The sequence below is a fragment of the Colletotrichum chrysophilum genome, assembly GCF_026319265.1.
Source record: "Colletotrichum chrysophilum strain AFK26 chromosome Unknown scaffold_11, whole genome shotgun sequence".
NCBI classification, from domain to species: domain Eukaryota; kingdom Fungi; phylum Ascomycota; class Sordariomycetes; order Glomerellales; family Glomerellaceae; genus Colletotrichum; species Colletotrichum chrysophilum.
Genome location: NW_026517298.1, coordinates 441963 through 464260, shown reverse-complemented (window position 1 = coordinate 464260; position 22298 = coordinate 441963). Strand labels below are relative to the sequence as shown.

Genomic DNA, 22298 nt, shown 5'->3' with positions numbered 1-22298 from the left:
GGTAGTGTGGATGAGGCGGTGGAAACCTCGCCGTTGTTGTTTCCCACGTCTGTGAGCTGCTTGCCGCGGATCATTATGCTGCTGCTCCGGCGACTGTGTGCTTCGTATTTTGTATGTGTCCAGTGTGTGTATGTGTAGGCATTCGGCCCCCGAGTGCTCCAGCAAGGACCGGGTCCCAGAGAGAAAAAAAAAAAATAGCGACGAAGTAGGAGGACAGACAGGCCAGGGCACCGTCGTCAGTTCCCCGTGTCAGTCAGTCAGTGCCATGGAGTGTTGTTAACCAGACGCCAGACCAGACCAGACGGGACCAGAAGTTAGCTACCTTAACACCTTCCCCCCCACCCCCAAAACTCATTCTGGATTCTGCAGCAAAGGCGTGCCATCCTCTTCCTCCTTCCATCCCTCTTTTTCCTTTTTCTCTTTTTTTGTTTTGTTTCTTCCCCCGACATCACCTGCCCTCCAGCAGCGTGCACCCGACGGAAACTCCCTCTGCAACGCCTACCTATAGGTTTTGATCCTCTCCATCTCTCGGATGAGGTGACGTACATACAAACACCCGCCCTACCTCGCCTTCTCCTCCCTCTCCAACAACAAAGTCCGACGTCGGCTCCCGCCACCGCTCCCTCGACTGGACCGCCGCGAACCGATCCGAGACGCCGTTACACTTCCATCCATTCAGCTTATCTTACCCCAACACCACAAGCTGTCGGAGCTCGACCATTGATCGCTTTCTTTTGGGCGTTTCTCCCCGCCATACGGGAGTGGGGTACTAGCAGCAGCAGCAGCAGCAAACATGAGCAACTTTGCTCAGTGTAGCTGGCCAATATGGCAGATCGATGATCTCACGCCGTGTTTCCAGCAGGAGTAAGTCATGATCCCGCCCTGTCTTGTGCTCCGTCGCATCCCTCTCAGTCGCACCGCGAGCGCATCGCATCAAAGCGCATGCACCACCGCGCCACATCCTTCTACAGCTGTGCCTGCGGTACCCTTGCGCCGACATTTTTTGCGCCGGATAGAATGCGAAAACTAACCATTCTTCTCGTTGCAGCTATCTGAAGATTCTCTTCCCTCTGATTATAATAGGATTTTCATTCCTCCACCTCGCCGTGCAGACTCTTCGAAGCATCTCCAAGAATCGCAAACATGGATACGAACAGGTTTCTGACGAACATCACCACTCGCATACCGAGCTTCCTCCCGACGAGACCGCCGACGACGATGAGGACGACGACGAGGCACTCACCATGAACGGCGGTGGCCGCTTGGCTCTGGTCAAGACCACCACCAAGGGATCCATTGTCCAGGCCGACAGTCCTCACGGTCAGAACCTGTCCATCGTCGTGGAGGAGCTTGCAATTGCTGGTCTGATTGCCATTCACATTATTTCTTTGGTGACTGGCTCCGTTGCCGGCGGCCACGGCTTGATCGTCACCATCGTCGGCCTCGTCAACTGGGTTTACGTCGCTATCCTTGTCACACTGCGCCTCTTCCTGGGAAACACAAAGTGGCGCGTGCCTCGCATCTGGAACCACACGGCCTTCATCTACCTCTTCCAGTGGCTGTTTACCATTGCAATCTTCCGCTCTGTCATTGTCCACCCGCCTCCTCAGCTCGCGCAGATCCTCGTCATTCTCGAGTTTGCGTTGACCACCCTGCTGTTTGGCCTTGCTGTCACCACGAGAAAGGGCAACAAGACGGTGTTGTTGGAGTGGGAAGATGGAATTGAGCCTTCTCGCGAGCCTTTGGCCTCCCTCTTCTCCTTGGCTACCTTCTCCTGGTTCGACCCCTTGATCCTGCGCGGATACAAGGAGACTCTTGAGATGAAGAGTGTCTGGAACCTCATTCCCAAGGAGAAGGCTGCGGCCGTATTGGCGGACTACAGAACACTCAAGAGGACCGGGGCCCTGTCATGGCACTTGATCAAGTACTTCAAGGCCGAGCTTCTAAGCCAATTCGCCTTGGCAGTCCTGGCTGGTATCTTCACTTTCGCCCCAACGATGTTGCTCAAGGCCATCCTAGAGTATGTGGAGCGCCCCGAAGGAGCTCCGATCAACGTCCTGTGGCTGTACGTGATCCTGCTGCCCGTTCTCGACATCGTGAGATCGTTCGCCGACGGCATGGCTCTGTGGATTGGTCGCAAGATTTGCATTCGCATTCGTGCCATCATGGTTGGTGAAATTTATGCCAAGGCCCTTCGTCGCAAGGCCGCCGCAGGCAAAGATAAAGAACTCGGCATGAAGAAGCCTTCTGGTTCCGAGAAGAAGGGCTTCTTCGCAAAGGTCAAGTCCAAGTTGGGTTTCAAGAAGGCCAGCGACGCCGAGTCCGCCAACGGTGCCTCAAAGGACGCTGAGAAGAAGGACGACGAGCAGGCTAACCTGGGCACCATCATCAACCTGATGTCTGTGGACAGCTTCAAGATTTCTGAAGTCACCGCTTACCTCCACTTCATCTGCGCATCCGCTCCTACTCAGCTGGTCATTGCGATTGTTCTGCTCTGGCAAGTTATGGGTCTCAGCGCCATCCCCGGTCTCGTTGTCATGGCTTTGCTCTTGCCCATCAACTACAGCTTCGCCCGAGGCTTTGCCAACACGTCAAAGAAGATCCTGGGAGCTACCGACAAGAGAATCAATGTGACCAACGAAGTCCTCCAAAACATCCGCATTATCAAGTACTTCGCATGGGAGGCTAAGTTTGGCCGAATCGTGGACGAGAAGCGTGCTGCGGAGTTGAAGGCTCTCCGATCCCGCTACATCATCTGGTCTTTCGCGGTTGCCGTTTGGAACTCCGTGCCTGTTCTCATCACCTTCTTCTCTTTCCTGATGTACACTCTCGTCGAGAAGAAGCCCCTTTACCCCTCCGTGGCCTTCACTGCCATCTCGCTTTTCATGCTTCTGCGTGTTCCTCTCGATCAAATGGGAGACATGTTTGCTCACGTTCAGGAAACCAAGGTCTCTTTGGACCGTGTCGAGGAGTTCCTCACCGAGGAGGAGACGGAGAAATACGAGCAACTTGGCGAGGACAATGTGGACGAGAACGGCAACAAGGTTATCGGCTTCCGCAAGGCAACTTTCATCTGGGGTGGCAAGGACGTTGTCGCGGACGATGGATCGCTGGCTTTCCGTCTCATGGATATGGACGTTGACTTCCGCATCGGAAAGCTCAACATCATTGCTGGACCCACAGGTTCTGGAAAGACATCTATGCTCATGGCCTTGCTGGGAGAAATGACTCTGGTGGATGGCAAGGTGTACTGCCCTGGTGGTCGCAGCCGTGAGGAAGTCCGCGCTGACCCCGAAACCCACTTGGCGGATACGGTTGCTTATGTCGCCCAAGCTGCTTGGCTTGTGAACGCCAACATCAAGGAGAATATTCTTTTCGCTGCACCTTACGATGAGAAGAGATACCGAGACGTCATTGTCGCTTGCGCCTTGGAGCGTGACCTGGAGATTCTCGATAACGGCGATGAGACTCTGGTCGGTGAGAAGGGCATTACTCTTTCTGGTGGCCAGAAGCAGCGTATTTCTCTTGCCCGCGCCATCTACTCCAACTCTCGGCACATTCTTCTGGACGATTGCCTCAGCGCCGTGGATTCCCATACCGCGCAATGGATCTTCAACAATGCTATCAAAGGTCCTCTCATGGCCAACCGAACCTGCATTCTCGTCACGCACAACCTTACATTGTGCGCTCCCTCATCCCACTACATCGTCACTCTCGAAAATGGCAGAATTGGTGCTCAAGGTCCATCGGGCGAACTCATCGCCTCCGGTAAGCTCGGAGAGGAGATCCAGAAGGCCGCCATCAACTCCGCCACTGTCTCCCGCATTCCGTCCCGTGTACCGTCTAGCGTCGGCGAGGATGGTTCCGAAACCGTCGTCAACCCAGGCGACGAGAACACCACCGATGCCCGATCCAAGAAGAACGACAAGAAGAAGAAGGAGACGAAGGATGCTATGGAGGAACACAAGGCGGAGGGCTCCGTCAAGTGGCCTGTCATCCAGTTGTACTTGTCATCCATGGGCCCTTGGTGGTTCTGGATCGTTGCCCTCAGCGTCTTCGGTCTCCAGCAGCTTTCAGGTGTTGCAACTAGTTGGTGGGTGCGGGAGTGGGCCAAGCAGTATCTTCAGACGGAAGAGCAGTCCATGACATTCTCGACTTCATCTCACAGCTACAGCTCTCAGTCGTTGTCTCCCACTTACTTCGCCTCCATCGCCAACATTGGGGAGAGAATCAGCTCGTCATTCTCCACTACCGACAACTCCGACGTCAACGTTACTTACTACCTGACCATTCTTGCCATTATCGGTGTCGCAGGCTCGGCCACAGCCTTCATCAGAGATATTTGGGTCTTCTACGGTTCTTTGACAGCCTCTAAGAAGATTCACAACGATCTTATCTCCCGCGTCTCGAGGGCCAAGTTCAAGTTCTTCGACGTTACTCCCTTGGGCCAGCTCATGAACCGTTTCAGCAAGGACCTTGAGGCAGTCGACCAAGAAGTCGCTCCGATCGCTATTGGCGTCTTCGGATGTGCCCTTGGAATTCTAGTCACTGTCGTCCTGATCACTGTCATCACCCCTGGCTTCCTCATCGCTGGTGTCTTCATCACCGCTGCTTACTGGTTTGTTGGCTCGTTCTATCTCCGAGCTTCTAGAGACTTGAAGCGCCTGGAATCCGTCCAGCGAAGCCCTCTATTCCAGCAATTTGGCGAGACCTTGTCGGGAATGACCACTATTCGTGCCTATGGTGATGAGCGCCGTTTCATCCGTGAGAACCTGACAAAGATCAATGTGCAGGCGCGTCCTTTCATCTATCTTTGGGCTGCTAACCGATGGCTTGCTTTCAGAACTGATGTTCTTGGAGACATGGTGTCTTTCTTTGCTGGAGTCTTCATCATTTTCAGCCTTGGCACCATCGAGCCTGGACTTGCCGGTATTTCTCTCAGCTACGCCATTGGATTCACGGAGAACGTCCTGTGGCTCATTCGCCTTTATGCCATCAATGAACAGAACATGAACTCAGTGGAGCGTATCAAGGAGTACCTGGACGTTGAGCAAGAGGCTGAGCCCATTGTGGAGAAGAACCGCCCCCCTGAGAACTGGCCCAGCCAGGGATCTGTCGAATTCATCAACTACTCTACGCGTTACCGCCAGGATCTTGACCCTGTCCTGAGAAACCTCAGCTTCAAGATCAACCCCAAGGAGAAGGTCGGCATTGTTGGCAGAACGGGAGCTGGCAAGAGTTCGCTAGCCTTGGCCATCTTCAGAGCTTTGGAGGCCGACGAGGGCAAGATCTTGATCGACGACATTGACATCGGACTGATTGGACTTCGGGACTTGAGAGAGTCTATTACAATCGTCCCCCAGGATCCTACGCTCTTTATGGGCACCATCCGCAGCAACCTCGACCCCTTTGACGCGTACACGGATGAGCAAATTTTCGAGGCCCTCCGCAAGGTTCAGCTCATCGGACCTAACGAGTCGACGACTAGACCTACGACACCCTCTGCCTCTTCGATGTTGCCAGCCACGCCCAACCTCGGCCTCATCCAGGGCGAGACAAACTCGAGCCCTGCTTCATCCATTGCACCCACAAACAAGAACGTCTTCCTCAACCTATCGTCACCTGTCTCGGAGTCCGGCTCCAACTTGTCTCAAGGCCAGCGTCAACTGCTGTGCCTCGCCCGAGCGCTCTTGAAGCGCCCGAATGTGCTGGTCATGGACGAGGCAACGGCCTCCATTGACTACGCCACCGACACCAAGATCCAGGAGACGATTCGCGAACTGACCAGCACCATCATCACCATTGCCCACCGTCTGCAGACAATCGTGGACTACGACAAGGTGCTCGTTCTGGATAAGGGAGCCGTTGTCGAATACGGCCACCCATACGAGTTGATTCGCAAGGAGACCGGCAGCTTCCGGGGCATGTGCGATATGAGTGGAGAGCTATCTATTCTGATCAAGGCCGCCAAGAAGAAGTGGGATTCCGGAAGGCTAGTCGACATTGACGACGAGGAAATCGGTGACAGCCAGGCGACGGCCGTTGAAGATGAAGCCCAGAAGATTACCGAAGAGGCCAAGAAGAAGGCTGAGGCTGAAGCCCAGGCCAGAGAGAGAGCGGAGCAAGATGCCAAGAAGGCACAAGAGGCGGATGAGGAGGCGAAGAGAAAAGCGGAAGAGGATGCCAAGAAGAAGGCGTCTGACGAGGAAGCAAAGACGTCCGAGGAAGAGGACAAGCGAAAAGCTGAGGAAAAGGCAAAGGCCGACGAGGAGGCCAGGAAGGCTGGCGGAGGATAGGAGCCTGACCTGGACGACTTGGCCTTGTGTATTATGTCTTAGCGTTGAGCCGGGGGTTGGTATTCTCAGCTATCGCCAGCGTTGTGTTTTAATAAGGTAAAGGATAGTTTAGGTTCGGTAGATACAGGAATATTCTCTTTGTTCATTCATCTGCCGTCTTATTGTTACGTTACGTCTGGTGACTTGAAATCACGTTTACGAATATTCGACCCGGCGACGCTACTGGGGTGTTAGATGCCCGTGTTATGATCCAGCAAGTCCAAGTTTTCCACTGGCCTCGTTGAAACCTTCCCAGTCTAGACTTACACGTCTATCTGGCCTACCGCGACTATAAAAGAAGCTGCTTCATTCACCCTTACCAGGCAGAACCAGCCAATATGCTTAGTGACAGCAAAAGTGGTACATAGTTCAGTGCGAGCGAATGCTTGTCCCGTTGCTTAGTCGTGGTCGAGGCTTTGTCTGTATGAGCAATCTTTTAGACGATTGCGGGGCTCTGGATTGGAAGTATACCAATGAATAATCTTCCGAGGGTGGGCGACGGAGGCACGGCGGTCATGAATGCGAGATGGATGGTGTCGTGATGAGGTTGAGGACTTCACCTTGGATCGTAGTTAATCGTTGGCTCTACTAAACTTACGGACAAACCATACAGGAGCTTCAATTGCTGGCTGGCGTCATCCCACTAGAGCCAGCGTTCTAGAGCTTATTATACCCTGCGCTGTGTGGGCTCCAGGTTTTGGAAACAGAGAGAGTAGTGCATGATACGCGGTAGCCTGCCTCCGGATTACAGGCTGACGGGCAGAAGTATTTCTATGCTGAGTTATAAAGAGAAGAGATATCTGATTCTTCTAATCATCAATGTAGCCACTGTAGTAACAGTTTTCAAATGCTTTCGAAGGTGGACGGACTATGGTCTTTGGGCGAGTGCTTGCGATGTTCATGTCTACCTGATTGATCCCTTGAGTTATGGCTCTGTTTTTTGAACGGTCTCTCTCTTGTTTTATTTAATTCGGGAATACACAACTATCGACATGGAGGGTGAACGACGAGATACAAAGGCGGTACGCGCTATGTTGTTTCGATCTCAGTTAGCAAGGCCGCGTGAAGTAGATTGGCTGGATGTGCAATATGCCCACCAGCTAGACCGCATCTACCCTCGCATTTTACCCAGAGTCATGCTCCGAAGTAACCTTGGGCCAAACACATACGGTCTACGATCTTTCATAGCTCTTTTATCGTGGCTGTTTTCCCGGCTGGCGAAAGTGTCTGGTAGTTGTTGAGCTTGAGATCTATGCAAGAGCTTTGCATCCTATGATCAATGGAAGAAGTTCCGCCCAGGTATAAATAGAACTTGGTATTCATTTTTCAAAGGGTTTGGCACACCAATTTCATTGGCGTGATATTCAGAGAAACCAGACCCGGTAGGCAAGCCTGCCATCCCCCAAGGGTCTCCTCGAATTCGCGTCTGCGGTTTCAACGTCTAATGCATCACCAAGACAACATCCAATCCTGATTCCCTCGTTGATCTCCACCTCTTTTCTTCCCGTATGCATACGTTTCATCATCTCATTCCGCCGCGGTCTATGCCCACCACATGGAACGGCAGATGACGCGGTCCTGAATGGCCTAGGAAAAAGCATTTGGTCATCTGCAATAGCCATACCCAATCAACTCGGCGTACTATTACATTGTTTTAGTTACAAGAGAGAAAGTCGAAGTATGGATCGTCTAGCTTTTATACGGCTACTGTCCTCAGCAGCCGACGCCAGTGAGTGCTCATAAGCAACTACTCCTTACCACGATGTTATGTGTACGAGTGCGACGCCTCACTTCGTGGGTGTAACGAGCAAGATCTGATACTTCTCCTACTATTTCAAGGACATTACCTCACTGATCTGATCTGTTCCCTCGGCAAATTAATCTTACAATTGAGAACTTTGACGCCTTTCGACCAGACTGTGTGACAAGTACAGCACTCCGCTTCGGATCTCCATCAACAAGTTTGCCACGAGAATTACGATGTTCTGGACTTCAACTCATACGGGCACACAAACAAGAGAGGAAGAGAGTGGACGAAGACAATTGAATCTGGTTTTGCTTGGATCTTGGCAGGTAGTAGCGGACTTGAGGAGCTTTTAACTCTTTGGCTTCCAAAAAAGCGACACACCAGCACCCTTCATCAGACCCCATTCCTGTCGCGCGAAGAAACTTCCAGAAACCCGCTGCTTCCCCCCTATTACACCAATTGTCCCCCGTGCCGTTGTATTTCCTCGGCCACGGATGGTTTTCATCAATATCGGCAAGGTAGCCGGCATTCTGCGGTCTAGGCTGTCTCTGTTCCTTTTCACTTTCTATCACTAGCTACGCATATAAGTAGGAGATCTCCCAGGCAAGTCCTCAAGCCGCCAGAGCACACAATGGGTTGGGTCATCTGGGTCATACTAACCGTGCCATGGACACTTACGAGGCCCCACGCCATGTCGTTACAGAAAGGCCCTCCTTTTCTCAGGTTGCGATGCTTATTTCGTACAACCCACGCATATTTGGGAATACTGTGGAACGGGTGACTGGCAATGACGGTAAGAGAACGAGTCACAAAACAGTTGGACATCGCCTGAGCTGTACTTCTGTCTAGGATACCTGCTCAAGCGTCCTTTAGCTTCCGCGCAGTTGATCATCAGTACACTCTGGATTCTCTGAGTTTTCTGATTAATTAAGTTTCAACCTTGGCGCTATGAGTTAGCTCTTGTAACTGACGATTGCAGGCTCCGGAAGCGCAGCAACCACAGGACGGCTAGAATAGTCCCAGATACCGGTACAAGTCAGGCTGAGTTGTACCGTATCGTTGTAGCGAGGATGGGATTTTCTATTAAAGACTGCAGTTTATAGTATGTGTGTCTGTCACGATCCAGAAGGGTACAATGTGGCAGTCGTTGCAATTTAGCGCATCAGAGCTATGCCAGACAAATGACGTCTAGAAAGTTATGACATCTGAAACGGTTACGCTAAGCTTCATTATGTGGTTTTGCTTGGCCCATAGACATCACTTTCCTTCATCTTTCTTATGGTATTCACGCGTATTGCTATATCTCGGCAAGTTGATAGAAGACCGGATGTTGAACATGCCCCGAACGCTCAGCCTATAGCACACTGGCGATCATTCCATGAATGCTTGTCAGGGTTGACAGGAGAGCATCAAGCCATATTGGCCTTAAAAGAAGGACCAGCTCTTCACCTCACGTACGGGGCTCATTTATATTTGGTGACTGCCCGCATTCAAAGCAACAGCAGAGCCAAGGATTTCCCAATGACATCGTTATGCATTATCACAGATTTCCACGGCCAATGTTGCTCAACCAAAGGCAATGCGCATTAGCTCAGCAAATGTTTGCAGCCTAATATTCATGGCTGGCGCCGATGAGGGTCGATCAAAACGAACAGAATGGCTGCCGCTTGTTCCGTATGGCTATACTGACCGTATTTCATGTCCAATATATGGATGCGAATGATGGACGGGGGATATACACTTCGAGGAGGTAACGAGCGAGAGGAGATTGCCAAGCTCTGTAGCCAGATGTATTCTAGGTCCGTCGTCATTAACTCGCCAAAACAACGGAGAGCCCGCCGGTACTTGTCGTTTGGCATCAGATTCGAACTCCGCTGGTACCTTTTATCATGTGCTTCCTCATCCTCATCGACGCCCCATTCTCAGCGCTCCCGACTCATATCATTGTCATTGAGACCTCAAGTCAAACGTACTGCAATCATACTTAATGATCCAAGGCTACTTTGTTAGTTTACTCTCAAGAGAAGAAATCTCATGTCTTTCTCGAAGTCCGCCTCCATCTGGGCAGGGCAAATGACCTTCGTATCGATGTCAGAAATCCACAGCACTGAGCTGTTTCCAAAACTCCAGCACTAAACACGTTCTCTTCCTTCATCCACGGCCTCCATAGTCCGAGGCGTATTCAGGACGAATATTGGAGTGATCATGGCGGGATTCAGTTGCTATTGACTGTACGACGACACCATAGGCCTCGCATCTGAAGGAGGCAAGTGGGATGCCTGTTCGCCCGTTCGATGGCACAAACAGCCAGCAAACACGACTTCTCGAGGATTGGATTGGTCCTGAATCATCATCTAGTGAGCTGAAGCGCCTGCTTTTATACAGTGCGGATGAGGAGCTCTGATATAAGCGGAGGGTGATACTGGACAGACCTTAAAGTAGCAGAAAGCGAATCGTAACAGGTACATGTCTGGTTCCAACCGTGTGATGAGGTTCTCATACGCATCTTCAGTGGTGAGCTCACGCGCTTCCTCATAATGGTAGGGGTGATGCATCCATCTCATATGCCGGTAACTGTAAACATGACAGGGGTCGGCATTGTCAATGTTTTCTTGGAATTATTCGTAGTGTTCTATGGCGATGAATGACTTGGACAGACAGTGGCGGCGGCTATGAGTTCATATTGTGGTCTGAACACCCTGTGATGACACCACAACTTCTTGTACGGTTCCAAGACTAAGGAACTGGTATCAAGACAGGCGAGCTGAGGCGGTATTTGTAAAGAACGATCACAAACTCAAACTAGCTGACGAATTTATATGCGTACGATTACCTGGATTGGGGTCGTCGCGAGGGTTGAGTTAGAGCTAGTAGAGTTGCCTTTTCGCAGTTCCGCTGGAAGGATAAGGGTCTATCGACGTCTTAGCCCCTCTCGCCGTGTCCGCCGAGCAAAAGACTTGGCTTCAGAGTGCCCTCTCCAAGTTTCATTTGAGGATCTTGGCGCGGTCATGCCCGCCAATTGGCAAAAAGTGTTCGTCGACCTGGCCCTAAACCTACTCATCTCATAAGCAGGCCCTGCCAGCCGGAAGCAGGCAACAGTGAAGTTTGTTCTCACCCTCATATCCAATCCCAGATATTCCTAGACGAAAAGGCAGGCATCAACAAGACAAGTCTTAAGCACCTTGGCGGATGGTGGCCAAGGTTCTCGAAAGTTGAGATAACAACGGCAGGAACGGTCATCAGAACACCATGTCATGTCAGTCTTGGCTGGGAATAGACTTTTTTTTCCAGCATGAAGAAACAATCAAAAGTCAACTAAGCAAACGAAAAGCGCCACACCCAGATGGCGCCGCTCAGTCAGCCAGCTAAGAAAGGGGGCGTGGCGTCGCTGACGAAGCCCCTTCAGCCGCAGCAGTCTCGCCTCACAACATAATTTCGGGCCGGGAGGGACGTTCAGCGTTGCAACATGCTCCCTTCCTTCGGCTTGATCCGAAGGAAGGCTCTTCACCGCGTCTTTGAAAATAGATGACCTGGCACGGAAGGGGAGTGAAAGGGACAGGCAGATATATGTAGGTACACGTGCCAGTATGTTGCCAGGTTCATCGCATTGAGCAGGTGGCACGAGCGACGTCTCAACAGTGGGACGAGGTCCTGCAACGAGTGGCTGAGTGGCCAGCGCCCGGTTGGATGTTCCGTGTGGAGATGGCGGGGGCGCCGCCAGTGACAATGCAGAATGACCGCCATCCGACACCTGACTGGCCAGAACTTGGCGTCCACGTCGCCTTGCAGAGGAGGAGAAGAGAGGAGAGGCCCGTGGTGAGTGGCCAGTGGCCAATCTGTGGCGCTCAATCGTCTCTCCGCACCAAATATTTATTTTTTAATTGTCTCTCTGGCCCTGTCTACTGCGTGCCTTACCTCAGGCACCAGGACGAGCAAAGTGAAGAAAAACAATAAAATCTGTTTGTGTGAGCTGGCCGCGAGGTTGTTAGGGTCCTCCGCAACAAGCAGGTGGATGCTGCTGCGCCGCAAGACGAAACTGTTGGCCGTTGATTCGTGTAGGCAGTAAGGGTACCTGGATGCAGCGTAGTAAGGTAGCTGGAGTGTGAGGTGTTGTTGTTTTCGTTGGTCACTTCAGGGTCTGGTGGCCAAGACATGGATGCAGGTTCCGGGCCTGGAACCTTGCCCAGACTCCAGAGCGACGGCAAAGCCAAAATAGCGACCCGGAAAGACCATACCTTGTCTTCCCTACCTTCCCTTTCGCTGCCTGCGGCATCACCCCATCTATCCCTCTCCTTCATCCCCTCACTCAGCACCGTCCTTCGTTTAATTTTTTATTTGTCTTCGTGTTGATTCTTCGTCGGTTCTCTCTACCGCCGTCGACTTCCATCTTTGCGGGATCGAGTCCTCCTCTCCCTCCACCCTCCAAGATAGCGACAGGGAATATTCAGTGTTCTCCACGTCCTTAATCCTCACCTCCACTCACCGATCTCTTCTCCGCACCCTGCAGTCGGCCAGGCACTCAACCCGCAACAACACCAACATTTCCAAAATGTCGATGCCAGGCGCCTTCTCCCCGGAGCTGCCCCCTTCCAAAGCAGCCCCCGAGGACGCCAAGTCCAACAACCCGCCACCCCTCCGCCTCGACCAGCCCAACGACGCATATTCCCTCCACACAAACGACCCCTACTTCGACAACCCGGCCGCCGCATCTTCAAGCGCCGCCCTGGACCTGCCGCCCTCCTACACCGACGACCCTGCCGCCGAGCCCCCGAATCCCTCTCTGCTGCTCGCAGACGAACACGCCGCCCCGAATCTCTTCCGCAGAGATCCCGCAACCGGCAACGAGATCCACATCTCCAAGCGCCTCGACACAGACCCCGCCTACCTCGAATCCTTCATCACCTCCCTCGCCCAGCTCCCTCCACGCCCGTACGTCCGCGTCCGCGGCACCCACTCCAGCACCGTCCACAAGTCGGAGAACAAGACCGAGTCCAAGACCGTCGTCGACTTCGACGTCAGCCTCGACCTCACCCCGTTCCTCTACCGCGATATTTCCGCCCGCCAGTCCTGGCGCGACCTGCGCACCGCAGACAACTTCTCAAAGGTCCGCCGCGGCACCGTCTTCCCCACCCGCGCCCCGGGCTTCGGCGGCTCCTCCTCCGCCGGCGGCGTCGTCGAGGGCAGCAAGCCCCCCACCCTGCGCGAGTGGTGCCACCGCTACTGCGCCTCCCACGCCGGCCTGAAGACCTTCACCCTCTCCCGCACCGTCACCGGCTTCGACGACGACGAGCGCCTCAAGGGCCGCCTCGAGGACCTCGTCCGCTCCACCCACTACCGCGGCCGCATCGACGTGAGCTTCCCCGTCCGCGACGAGCGCGTCGACGTCTACAACACCTGCCGTGTCAACCGCTGGCGCTTCTCCAGCTGGGTGCGCTGGCTCTTCTACCTCACCTTCCTGTGGGTCTTTGCCTGGCCGTACCTCTTCTTCCGCACCAAGCGCTTCGAGGTCGTCGAGGCGGAGTGGCCCTTCTCTCGGCGCAAGCGGGACCCGCAGACCGGCCGCGTCGTTGGGAGGGAGTACATCACCGTGTCTGAGGATCAGTGGTACAACATGTGGGCCAGGGCCATCCACCGCGCCGTGATGGAGCGCCGCCAGGGCGAGCTGGACCAGCGGGACCTCAGGGATGCCGAGGGCCGCCAGGATACCAGCTTCGAGGATGTCCTCGCGGGCATGGACGACGAGAGGACCAGGGGCATCGTGAGGGCTGGCGTGAGCGCGATGAACGTTGTGAACCGTCACTTTGGCTGGGGCGGCGATTGCTAGGCGTTTTTCCTGTGTACTGCATTTCTTTTTGGGTTCCGGGTCTTCTCATCTCAGCTTGGATTGGTTTCGCTTGGCTTGGTTTATTTCCCTTTTCTCTGATGCGTTCATGGTCGGCTGGTTCGGAGGGCGTTTCATTTTTGCATTATGACGATTCCCAGACTGCACGTTATCATGATCGTTTCCGACTCTTTCTTCAGAATACCCCGTTCTGCATGGGTAGCGAGGCCATAAAAAACAGTTGTTAGCAGAGTGTTCGCACGCACCTCACCTCTTCACTACAAGAATTGATACCACTTCTCAGTCGTGCGGTACAAGTGCAACGTGTCAATGCAGAGAAGATGTCCAATGTGTGAGATGATGAAAGAAACGATGCCCGCATCTCCCGTCCCGGGTGGTCTTACACACTGGAGCGTTTTCAGGGTCCGTAGCATCCGCTCGGCGCCCCGCACCCGCTTAGCGCAGGGCCCGTCCTCCGGCGTTTAGGTAAGCTGGGACCCCGTCCCGACACCTTGGGCCCCAAACTGTCACATTCAACCTCTGAATGCTGCATTCCATTCCGCGTCAGTCCACCAAGCTCATAGAAACATATACGCAAGCATGGCGGAAGTCTCGAATCCGCGCCGAGTGCTGGCCGTCTCGCTGGCCGAGTCGACGCAGCATCTCAGCAGGGTACTAAAAGGTGCGCAACCTCGTCCGAAATCAGCTTATCTTATCACCCCGCCATGCGCTCAAGCAAGAGAGAGCTGGCACATATGAGCTTCACGACACACTCTGTCAGATGGCTGGCTATGAGGCATAATGGCTAATACGCATCGCAGACCTCACCGGCGCTGTCCCGGAACCAGCCTCAACATCCTTGGCCGGCACGACTCACCTCCTCGACATCAAGACGAGCTACTACACCGCCCAGGTGCCCATCTGGCTGGACCTGATCACCTCGCCCGCCGAGTGGTCTGCCTCCTTCCTGTCCCCCGAGGCGAAGGAGGTTCTCTCCGTGTTGGGCGGTCTGGCCGTCGTCTTCGCCCTGCCGCCGCCTTCTTCATCCACGACAACAGCAGCACCAACATCATCATCATCGCCGCCACCAGCCGCAGCCGCAGCAGCAGCTCCCGCGCCGCCGCCCACCGCGGACGAAACCCGCGCGCTCGTCTCGGAAGTCGGCAAGGTCGTGCGCGAGGGGCTCGGCGGGTGGGCGTGGGACGGCGTCGGGTTGGGGATCGGCGTCGGCGAGGGCGACGCGGAGGAGTGGGAAGAGCTGTGTGCCGAGTGGGGGCTGGAGTTTGTGCAGGTGCGCGGGGGGAAGAAGGATGACGGGCGGAACGAGTTTGGAGGTTTGTTTTGTCCTTTCGTTGCCACTTATCCTTCATCAAGGTCAGAAAGCCAAAGGCTAACCAAAATCCCCAGAAAAAATGGGCATCCCACGAGTTCTGGAGGCGCTGGAATCAAACGACTGGGCCGCCGACGCCGGGCCGGACGTCGACTCGGACCTTGAGGAGGTCGAGGCGGAGATGGCGGGCCTGCCGCGCAAACCCAGACCACTCGCTGACGGGGACGACGACGAGTTCGACTTTGACCCGGAGAGTCTCGACTTCGGTTTCGACCGGGCTGATTTCGAGGGGCTGAAGAAGGCGATCTGGAACCTGGAGCAGGAGCAGCAGCAGCAAGCCGATGACGTGGACGAGGGCAAGAAGGGTGACGAGAAGAAGGATGGCGAGGCTTCAAAGAACGCAGCGGAAAAGGAGACGGCAGCGTGCGATGAGGAGGAGAGGCTTGATGCCGAGGAGATTGAGAAGCTGGAGGGGATGATGCGCAAGTTGCAGGCTGTCAGGGACATGAGCGCGGGGTTGCCTGAGGAGCAGAAGAGGAAGATGGCCAAGAAGGCTGTGAGTGAGGTGATGAAGGAGTTGTGATTGTGGTTGGTGATTTTGAAGGGGGGCGGCAAGCCGTTGTGAGGACGTGGCTTGCTCTGACCATGATAGATAATAATCATACATGGAAGGAAACTAGGATGAAGAAAACAACAAAGAGCGTTGGCGATGGCACTGCCGTGATATGGAATCTATGACATCCTTCGCTGAACAGGTAAGAACCTGACCGTAACACGTCAATGTATGGAGCCTCCCGCAGCGTCAACTTACTGACGAATCCTCCGACGAGCTTGTGTGTATTAGTGGACTGTTTCTTTCATCTACAGACTATGCTTTGAGTACTGCGTCAGTACAAGCATGTTTTGCTTGTTCCTGTCCAATTCTGTCCCCGAGATTTGATCCCTCAGGATTTCAACTAGTTTAGGCGTTTATCAAGTCTAGTAAAATATCTCTAAGAAAGCTGGATACTCTTCAACACCAAATCACTGACCAAAGAAAGTTCCATACATAAGTATTCTCTATCTGAGCTTGAAGAGTGAGGATAAATCATATACGTCCTATACGAAATGCTTCTTGACCCGCTAAGAGAGTATAAAATGATTCACAGCCCGTCTACAAAGAGCATTTGAGAGGCTAGGAATTCGGAGGGCTGTTGGTCGGATTAGAGTGATCGAGTAACCTGGCTTGAGCTGAACAGTGTCTGGAGGTGCATAATAAGGAATAGGTTTTGAAGGCACCAAGGTTCTCAGAAAGATCAGGACAACTCGCGCGTGTTCAGATCACGACCCAAACCACACGCGGTGAATACCTCCAAGACGTCGGAGCCGCGAGGTGACGACCATCAAACCCGGACAGGAGTGAAATCATCATCATTGCGAGGAGGCTGAGGAACTTGTCGACAACTGATGTCAAAGTTGCAAGGCTCATTCGCAAGTACCCCAGGGACACCTGATCACCGAGATTGTAACTTCGTAGTAACTAAAAGGTCAGGCTAGGCTGTTTAAATACCAGACATCCCAACGCCCACCCCTCCACGACGCAGTCCACACATCTCAAGACCTGTCTCCCGTTGACTAAGAGAAGAGCCGGTTCTGACCATGACAAGTATACGTGCTCAAATACGAACTCGGTTAAGTCACATTACACACCATTTTCGACAGCAAAGAAGCACCGTATCCAGTGAAGCCGCCGCCGCCGATATCGAGGACTATCTCTCTCATAAGACAACCGGAGGACTAGGTCCTTACTGACAAGACTCAATTCAGCTCATACCGAATCCACGAGACCACATGAGTTGGAACCCTTGGGACAAAGAATGGTGGCTAGATGAGCCAATTATCGCAATGAGATAGTTGGACAAAGGTAATTTTGAGAAGGCCAGGCCCAATCGCAAACGACGTCCTTTTCACATTGTTTAGGGTGCAGGTTCATGTGATATGGCATCAAGTCCAAAGACTTTATTTTGATTACTTGTTACACGCATCAATTCTTCTGGGACTTCATGGTGATTTAGACGGACACTGTGCTGCTGGTCCTTTTGACCTATCTGATGTGTGCGCAACATCCGAAGGACGAGAGATCTTTTTAACCGGAGGCCAGGCTGTAAATTTGGCAATTCGCTCCGGGTGAGGTCAAATAGTCTATAGCGCACACACACTCGGGATATTCATCTGTCGCTCCTCTACATGCTCACGAGTGGGAAGATTCATTGTTGTGACGGCTGAAGGCACCGTTCAACTTACCCCAAGTCATACCGACATACTATCTGGGTGTTTCACAAGCAAACTTTGTAAGTTCCATTCGTATTCACACTGCCCATGGTTCACAAAAAGGAGCTATCCGCGCCCCTCAGCCCGCCCGCCCCCCTGGAAGACGTCGACAGTGCCGAAAGCCAATAGCCCGAAGGTCTCGCATTGCCTCCTAAAAAGGTCGAGAACGATACTTCTAATACACAACCTTATGCCAGGCCGCAACCAACGTGCCCACAAGCACCAATGGCTCGGTAGGTTCCGAGCATCTCAGACTCCCTTAGGCCAGCCCCATCCACTATAGGGTTTAATGTAAATGCCAATCAGTCATATATTTTGTTGGAGTTCGGACGATCTCATCGTGTTGGGAGCAGCGCAACAGACCCTCAAAAGACCCGGATTGTAAGAGGCAAAGTTACGGTTGTCCTTGTTGACCTCAATATGTAGGGTGATCCACTACTTGATATATCTGAGAGTTCGGCGGACCGTGTGTCGGGAAGCCGGGTGCATCATGTAACCTGACGGCCGGGTCAGTCATCGTCACGTCTCTTTGGTTGGGACCTGTCCAAGTGTATGTGAAGGAGTGGCGCCGAGTCAGTGCCAGGCGCGTGTTCGGACGATTCGAGTCGGTCAAGCTGGGTTAGCCCGGAAGGAAAAATCCAGACCGAAAGGCCCTCTCCCTTCGGCGAACAGGCTCCGTCCCGGTAAAGCTGTCATCGGTAGACCGGCCAGGGGCCCCGTCTCGGTGAGGCCCGGGAACATCAGACGAACGCTAGCGCCGATCTTTGGCAACCCCTTGTGCGATCTCGTACGGATGGAATGGTGCACGACGTCGCAGACAGAAAGTGAGCAGGGAACGTTCCGGCATAGCCTCTGCTGAGGGGGCCCACCGCCGCAATGCCGATGTGTGGTTCCTCCCTCTCTTTGTCATGCTGGAGGCCCAAGCACGGCAGAGGAGTCGTGAAGTGTTCTGCCGCCACGAATTGCAAAAGACAATGCGGCGGAGCGCTGTCGACGCATGACTGGTGCGTCTTTCCTCACTGATTTCTCTCTCGCAGCGGGGTGCTGGGCTCGCTCGGAAATTTCTCCGCGATGCCTGCAATGCTTGTCAAAGAAGCGAAGACCCGGAGCAGTTTCAGCAAACTCAATTGGGAATGCTTGGCCCGGTGTCACGGCAGTTTTGGTGGCCCTGTTCGATTTCTTGACGCTGAGGATTCCGTGCGCGACTGAGATGCTGCCATATTGCCATGCTGCCACGTCGATTGCCCATAGATTGCGCATGAGGGTTCGCCAGTTTTCTCGGGGTCGAGAACCGAGCGACCCCAGAACGGCACACTGACCATACGCACGATGCCTCAGATCGTCCAGGGCGGCGAGTTTCGTTGTCTAATGTCTTCGGAACGACAAGAAGATGCATCTTGTAACGAAGAAATCGGGTACATGTGCCTGTTTACATAGATGTTTCTGCTGCAACCGCCTTTCGTGCGGAGAGAAAACATAGAAACGCGTCCACACGCGTCTGTTGATGGAAGTGTCGGAGGGCTGCGATGATCATTCATGCCTCCACGAGTGGCCGGGCTTCAGTAACTTGCTCATTGGATCAAGTGTGGTCCGTGGTCATGCAGCCCGGGGGTAGGGGAGCGGACTGCATGACAGTTGGGACGCCCTGTTTTCTTGGCCTTACAATCGATATTCGTGGTTTGTCTACAAAGTACTTCATGCTCAATTGTGTTGTCAGTGTTACTTCGTAGTTGCCTGCGTTGCTGTGTCAAGGGATTCGCTATCGGCCGAGAAGTGGTGCTGATTCACATCTCTGGATGTCAGCTGTAGTGCCAAACGAGAGGTAAGGCAGACACCCTAAAGTTGAACATAGACTTATGATGACAAGCTCTCAACGGTCGACGCTCACAGTGTCTGACGTGACGGATTAGTTGTGCCACAGATGCTGCGACACATGATGCTAGAGACACATCTCGCCTATCCATCGTCTCGTCTACCTCGTGCGGCAATCTTGCGTGTTATCCATGAAGGGTCCAGACAGACGAGCCGACCTTTCAAGGGCTCCTGGCTAGCGAGGTGTCGCCCAGCAGGGCCCTCAGATAGGGGGAGGGGCACACTAGGGCAGGCGGCCAGGGACCTCAGGTTCGCAATGTTCGATGGTTCTTCTGGAACATTTCACCGGACAGGCCACGAGAGGTTTGGTCCGGTGATGCTGGCGACGGAAGCAACGGACCCCGGACACCTTCTTTGAAGAGTCCCGTAGCGGTTTTACGAATTTCAATCACGACGGGCGGCGGGTCGACAGGCCAGGTAGGCGGTGGTGGATGCTGCTAGGAAAGCCGGTCGGTCGGATTCATATGCGATGACTGACCGTCGTCGGAGCTTGTGGCTGAATCAGTAGCAGAAATGTTTGAATTGTTTGGCCCCGAGGCCAGCGGGCTGCAAAACGACGATCTCCCACCAACAACGCACGGTACTCTGAATGCCTCTTGTCATCGTGTTGCTGTTTGCCCTTCTCCTTTATGCGGCGCCGCAGTCCCGTTTGAGCGCTAACCGCCGTATCCCGTCTTTCCCCAGGGTGCTTGGCTGATTCTCTGCGGAGGAAGCCCATTCGCTGTCTAGTTTGACAGTTGTTAAATGGGTCCGGACGCGGACCGGAACTAGGTACAACTGGAGTCGAGAGCCAGAAGCGGGAAGAGAAAAGATCAGATGAAAGAAGCACGCCGGAGGCTGACCAAGTGGATTTTGAGTGGGAGACAGAGGCGTGGGAAGCGTGGAAGACAGGGGGGAGGCTCAACGAAGTTTGAGCACCACCCCTCCGTATCTGAATGTTCCCTTTGCCTCAGGTTCCTGACTGCGGTAGTGGCCCCCCTCACTAACCCGACGAGGCATTCCATCGGCGATCTTTGGCTATCCCTATCTTAGCCAAGCTCGAGCGGGATTGCCCAATGATGGGCTTCGTTTTGTGAAGATCCTTGCAAGCGACGCGAGACTGGCTGGGTTAGCCGCAACGCCCTGCAAAGCTGCAAGGTACCGACGCCAACGTTCAGGGGTAAAAGCGGGTCTTGTTGAAGACAACCTGGAACCCTGACGCTGACTGACTTTGAGACAGTTTTCAACATTCCTCCAACACTGTGTTGGCTGTCGCGCGTTATGCAGATCCGCGAGACTTATTGTGGAAAACGGAGCCGATCCGTCATGCGCGACGGACACAGTGCCCGATGCGTATTCTCTTGCCTCGAGAAGGAGCCTGCTCCGGAACCTTGGTTTTGTCGGTGTGGCGTTGATGGAGGCGAGGCGTTGCCTGGTTGTGACCAGAAACTCGAAAATTGACTTCTCTGCGAGTCTCGCATGCTGGCAAGCAAGACGTTCGTTGCCCGGTGGAAGAACGTGAAGTGTTAGGTGAAGGTCATGCAGCTGAGTTGACCGGGGCTGCGCAGCTTAAGAAGACCGGTGGCTAAATCAAAACAAGCGGGCACCTGCGGCTGTGATGCTATGATTGTCCGCCATCTCGAAACTCATGTTACTATTTCGGGCATCGTGAAGCACCTTGCGACCGCCTAGAGCAACCAGCTCAAAGTTAGGGGCGCAAGGAGGCGTGCGCGAAGGGAATGTTCCGCCTGCAAGTACGGACGCAGTCGAAGAGGGGCCGGCGGCTATGGGCTTCGACGGGTTGCTTAGCAGATGAAAAGTTCGTCCGATCTTGAATTCAGTCGGAACTAGTTCAGCGCAGTTGACATCACTCACTGTGGTCAGACCGAATACATTGTGAAAGCCCAAGCTTCTCGCGATGCCAGGTTTGATTAACACTGACAAGAACCATCGATTATGCCGTGCAATGCGATACCAGTCCGTTCGTTTTGGCCTTGAGAGATTTTGGAGCGTTTTCTTGTAGGTGCTGCTACTGAGGACCAACGGGACTGGCCCACCTATCTCGAACGGGACTTGGTAAGATGTTTTGAATGGAGCCGGTTAAACGGTCAAAGATGGTTAGCGTCGTGTCACAGTGTCTCTGGCGCATGTGGGACACTGGCGGTGTCCTAGGTTGCATGACGCTTCTGCAGGTACGAGGTAAGAAGTGCTGCAACAGCAGCACCATTGACCAAGGTCGGAGATGCAAGCTTGCTTGAATGACGATACCTGCAACCTGAAGCCTCGGCCGTTGACGGAGGACGCGGGAGCATCGGAGGGAGAAAAGGTCAAAATTCCTGAGCCAGCCGTAAAGTTCTTTCCAGATGCGGCTGTCCAACACGCCGTGGGCGCGATGCTCGATAGGATTGGGCCTGGGATTTCTGTTGGAACGCCTCGACGTGTGTGCGAGGTCTTCGAGCGTGTAAAGCAGTCTTTGTAACGCCCAACAGGGCCTTGTCTGAGACATCCCTTTCGTTGTCGATTGCCCGGGAGGAATGGCCAGACGACCTGTTTCGCGCGTTGTTATTCGGATCCCAGCAAAGGACTCCGTACACAAGATGCAGATTGGGCGTCCAAGGGAGCCGACGAGCATTCGCATGCAGTTTATACGTAACGAAGCGGAAACAGTTGGTCTCTGGTCTGTATGTGAGGATGCCCAGCGACCCCATCACATTGCATCGCATCACAGCCCATCCCTTGAGAGGGATGGTTGGCTGCAATGTTTTCGCAGTTCGATGGCGTGGACAGGTCGGACGTGAGGTCAGCGTGGGCAAGTCCGCTTAGGGCGGGATAGGTCGGCTTGGCGTGACCCCTTTTCCCCGACATGCCATTCGTGGAAGTTGAGTCCTGCCCATTGGTTCCAGA

General features: G+C 53.7%; 3 protein-coding genes across 3 annotated transcripts; all 3 read left to right on the top strand.

Annotated features, from left to right (window-relative positions):
• Positions 1-793: 793 nt before the first annotated feature.
• On the top strand, positions 794-6296 carry COL26b_002332 (uncharacterized protein; the record flags this gene model as incomplete). The annotated part of the gene is made up of 2 exons (XM_053175256.1): positions 794-864; positions 1049-6296. 2 exons carry the CDS (start codon positions 794-796, stop codon positions 6294-6296), a joined length of 5319 nt encoding a protein of 1772 aa, XP_053040876.1.
• A 6335-nt stretch (positions 6297-12631) lies between these two features.
• On the top strand, positions 12632-13906 carry COL26b_002331 (uncharacterized protein; the record flags this gene model as incomplete). Its single annotated transcript, XM_053175255.1, has 1 exon — positions 12632-13906. The coding sequence occupies one exon, from the start codon at positions 12632-12634 to the stop codon at positions 13904-13906; it is 1275 nt and encodes a 424-aa protein (XP_053040875.1).
• A 597-nt stretch (positions 13907-14503) lies between these two features.
• On the top strand, positions 14504-15816 carry COL26b_002330 (uncharacterized protein; the record flags this gene model as incomplete). Its single annotated transcript, XM_053175254.1, has 3 exons — positions 14504-14585; positions 14725-15237; positions 15311-15816. 3 exons carry the CDS (start codon positions 14504-14506, stop codon positions 15814-15816), a joined length of 1101 nt encoding a protein of 366 aa, XP_053040874.1.
• Between the last annotated feature and the right edge of the window lie 6482 nt (positions 15817-22298).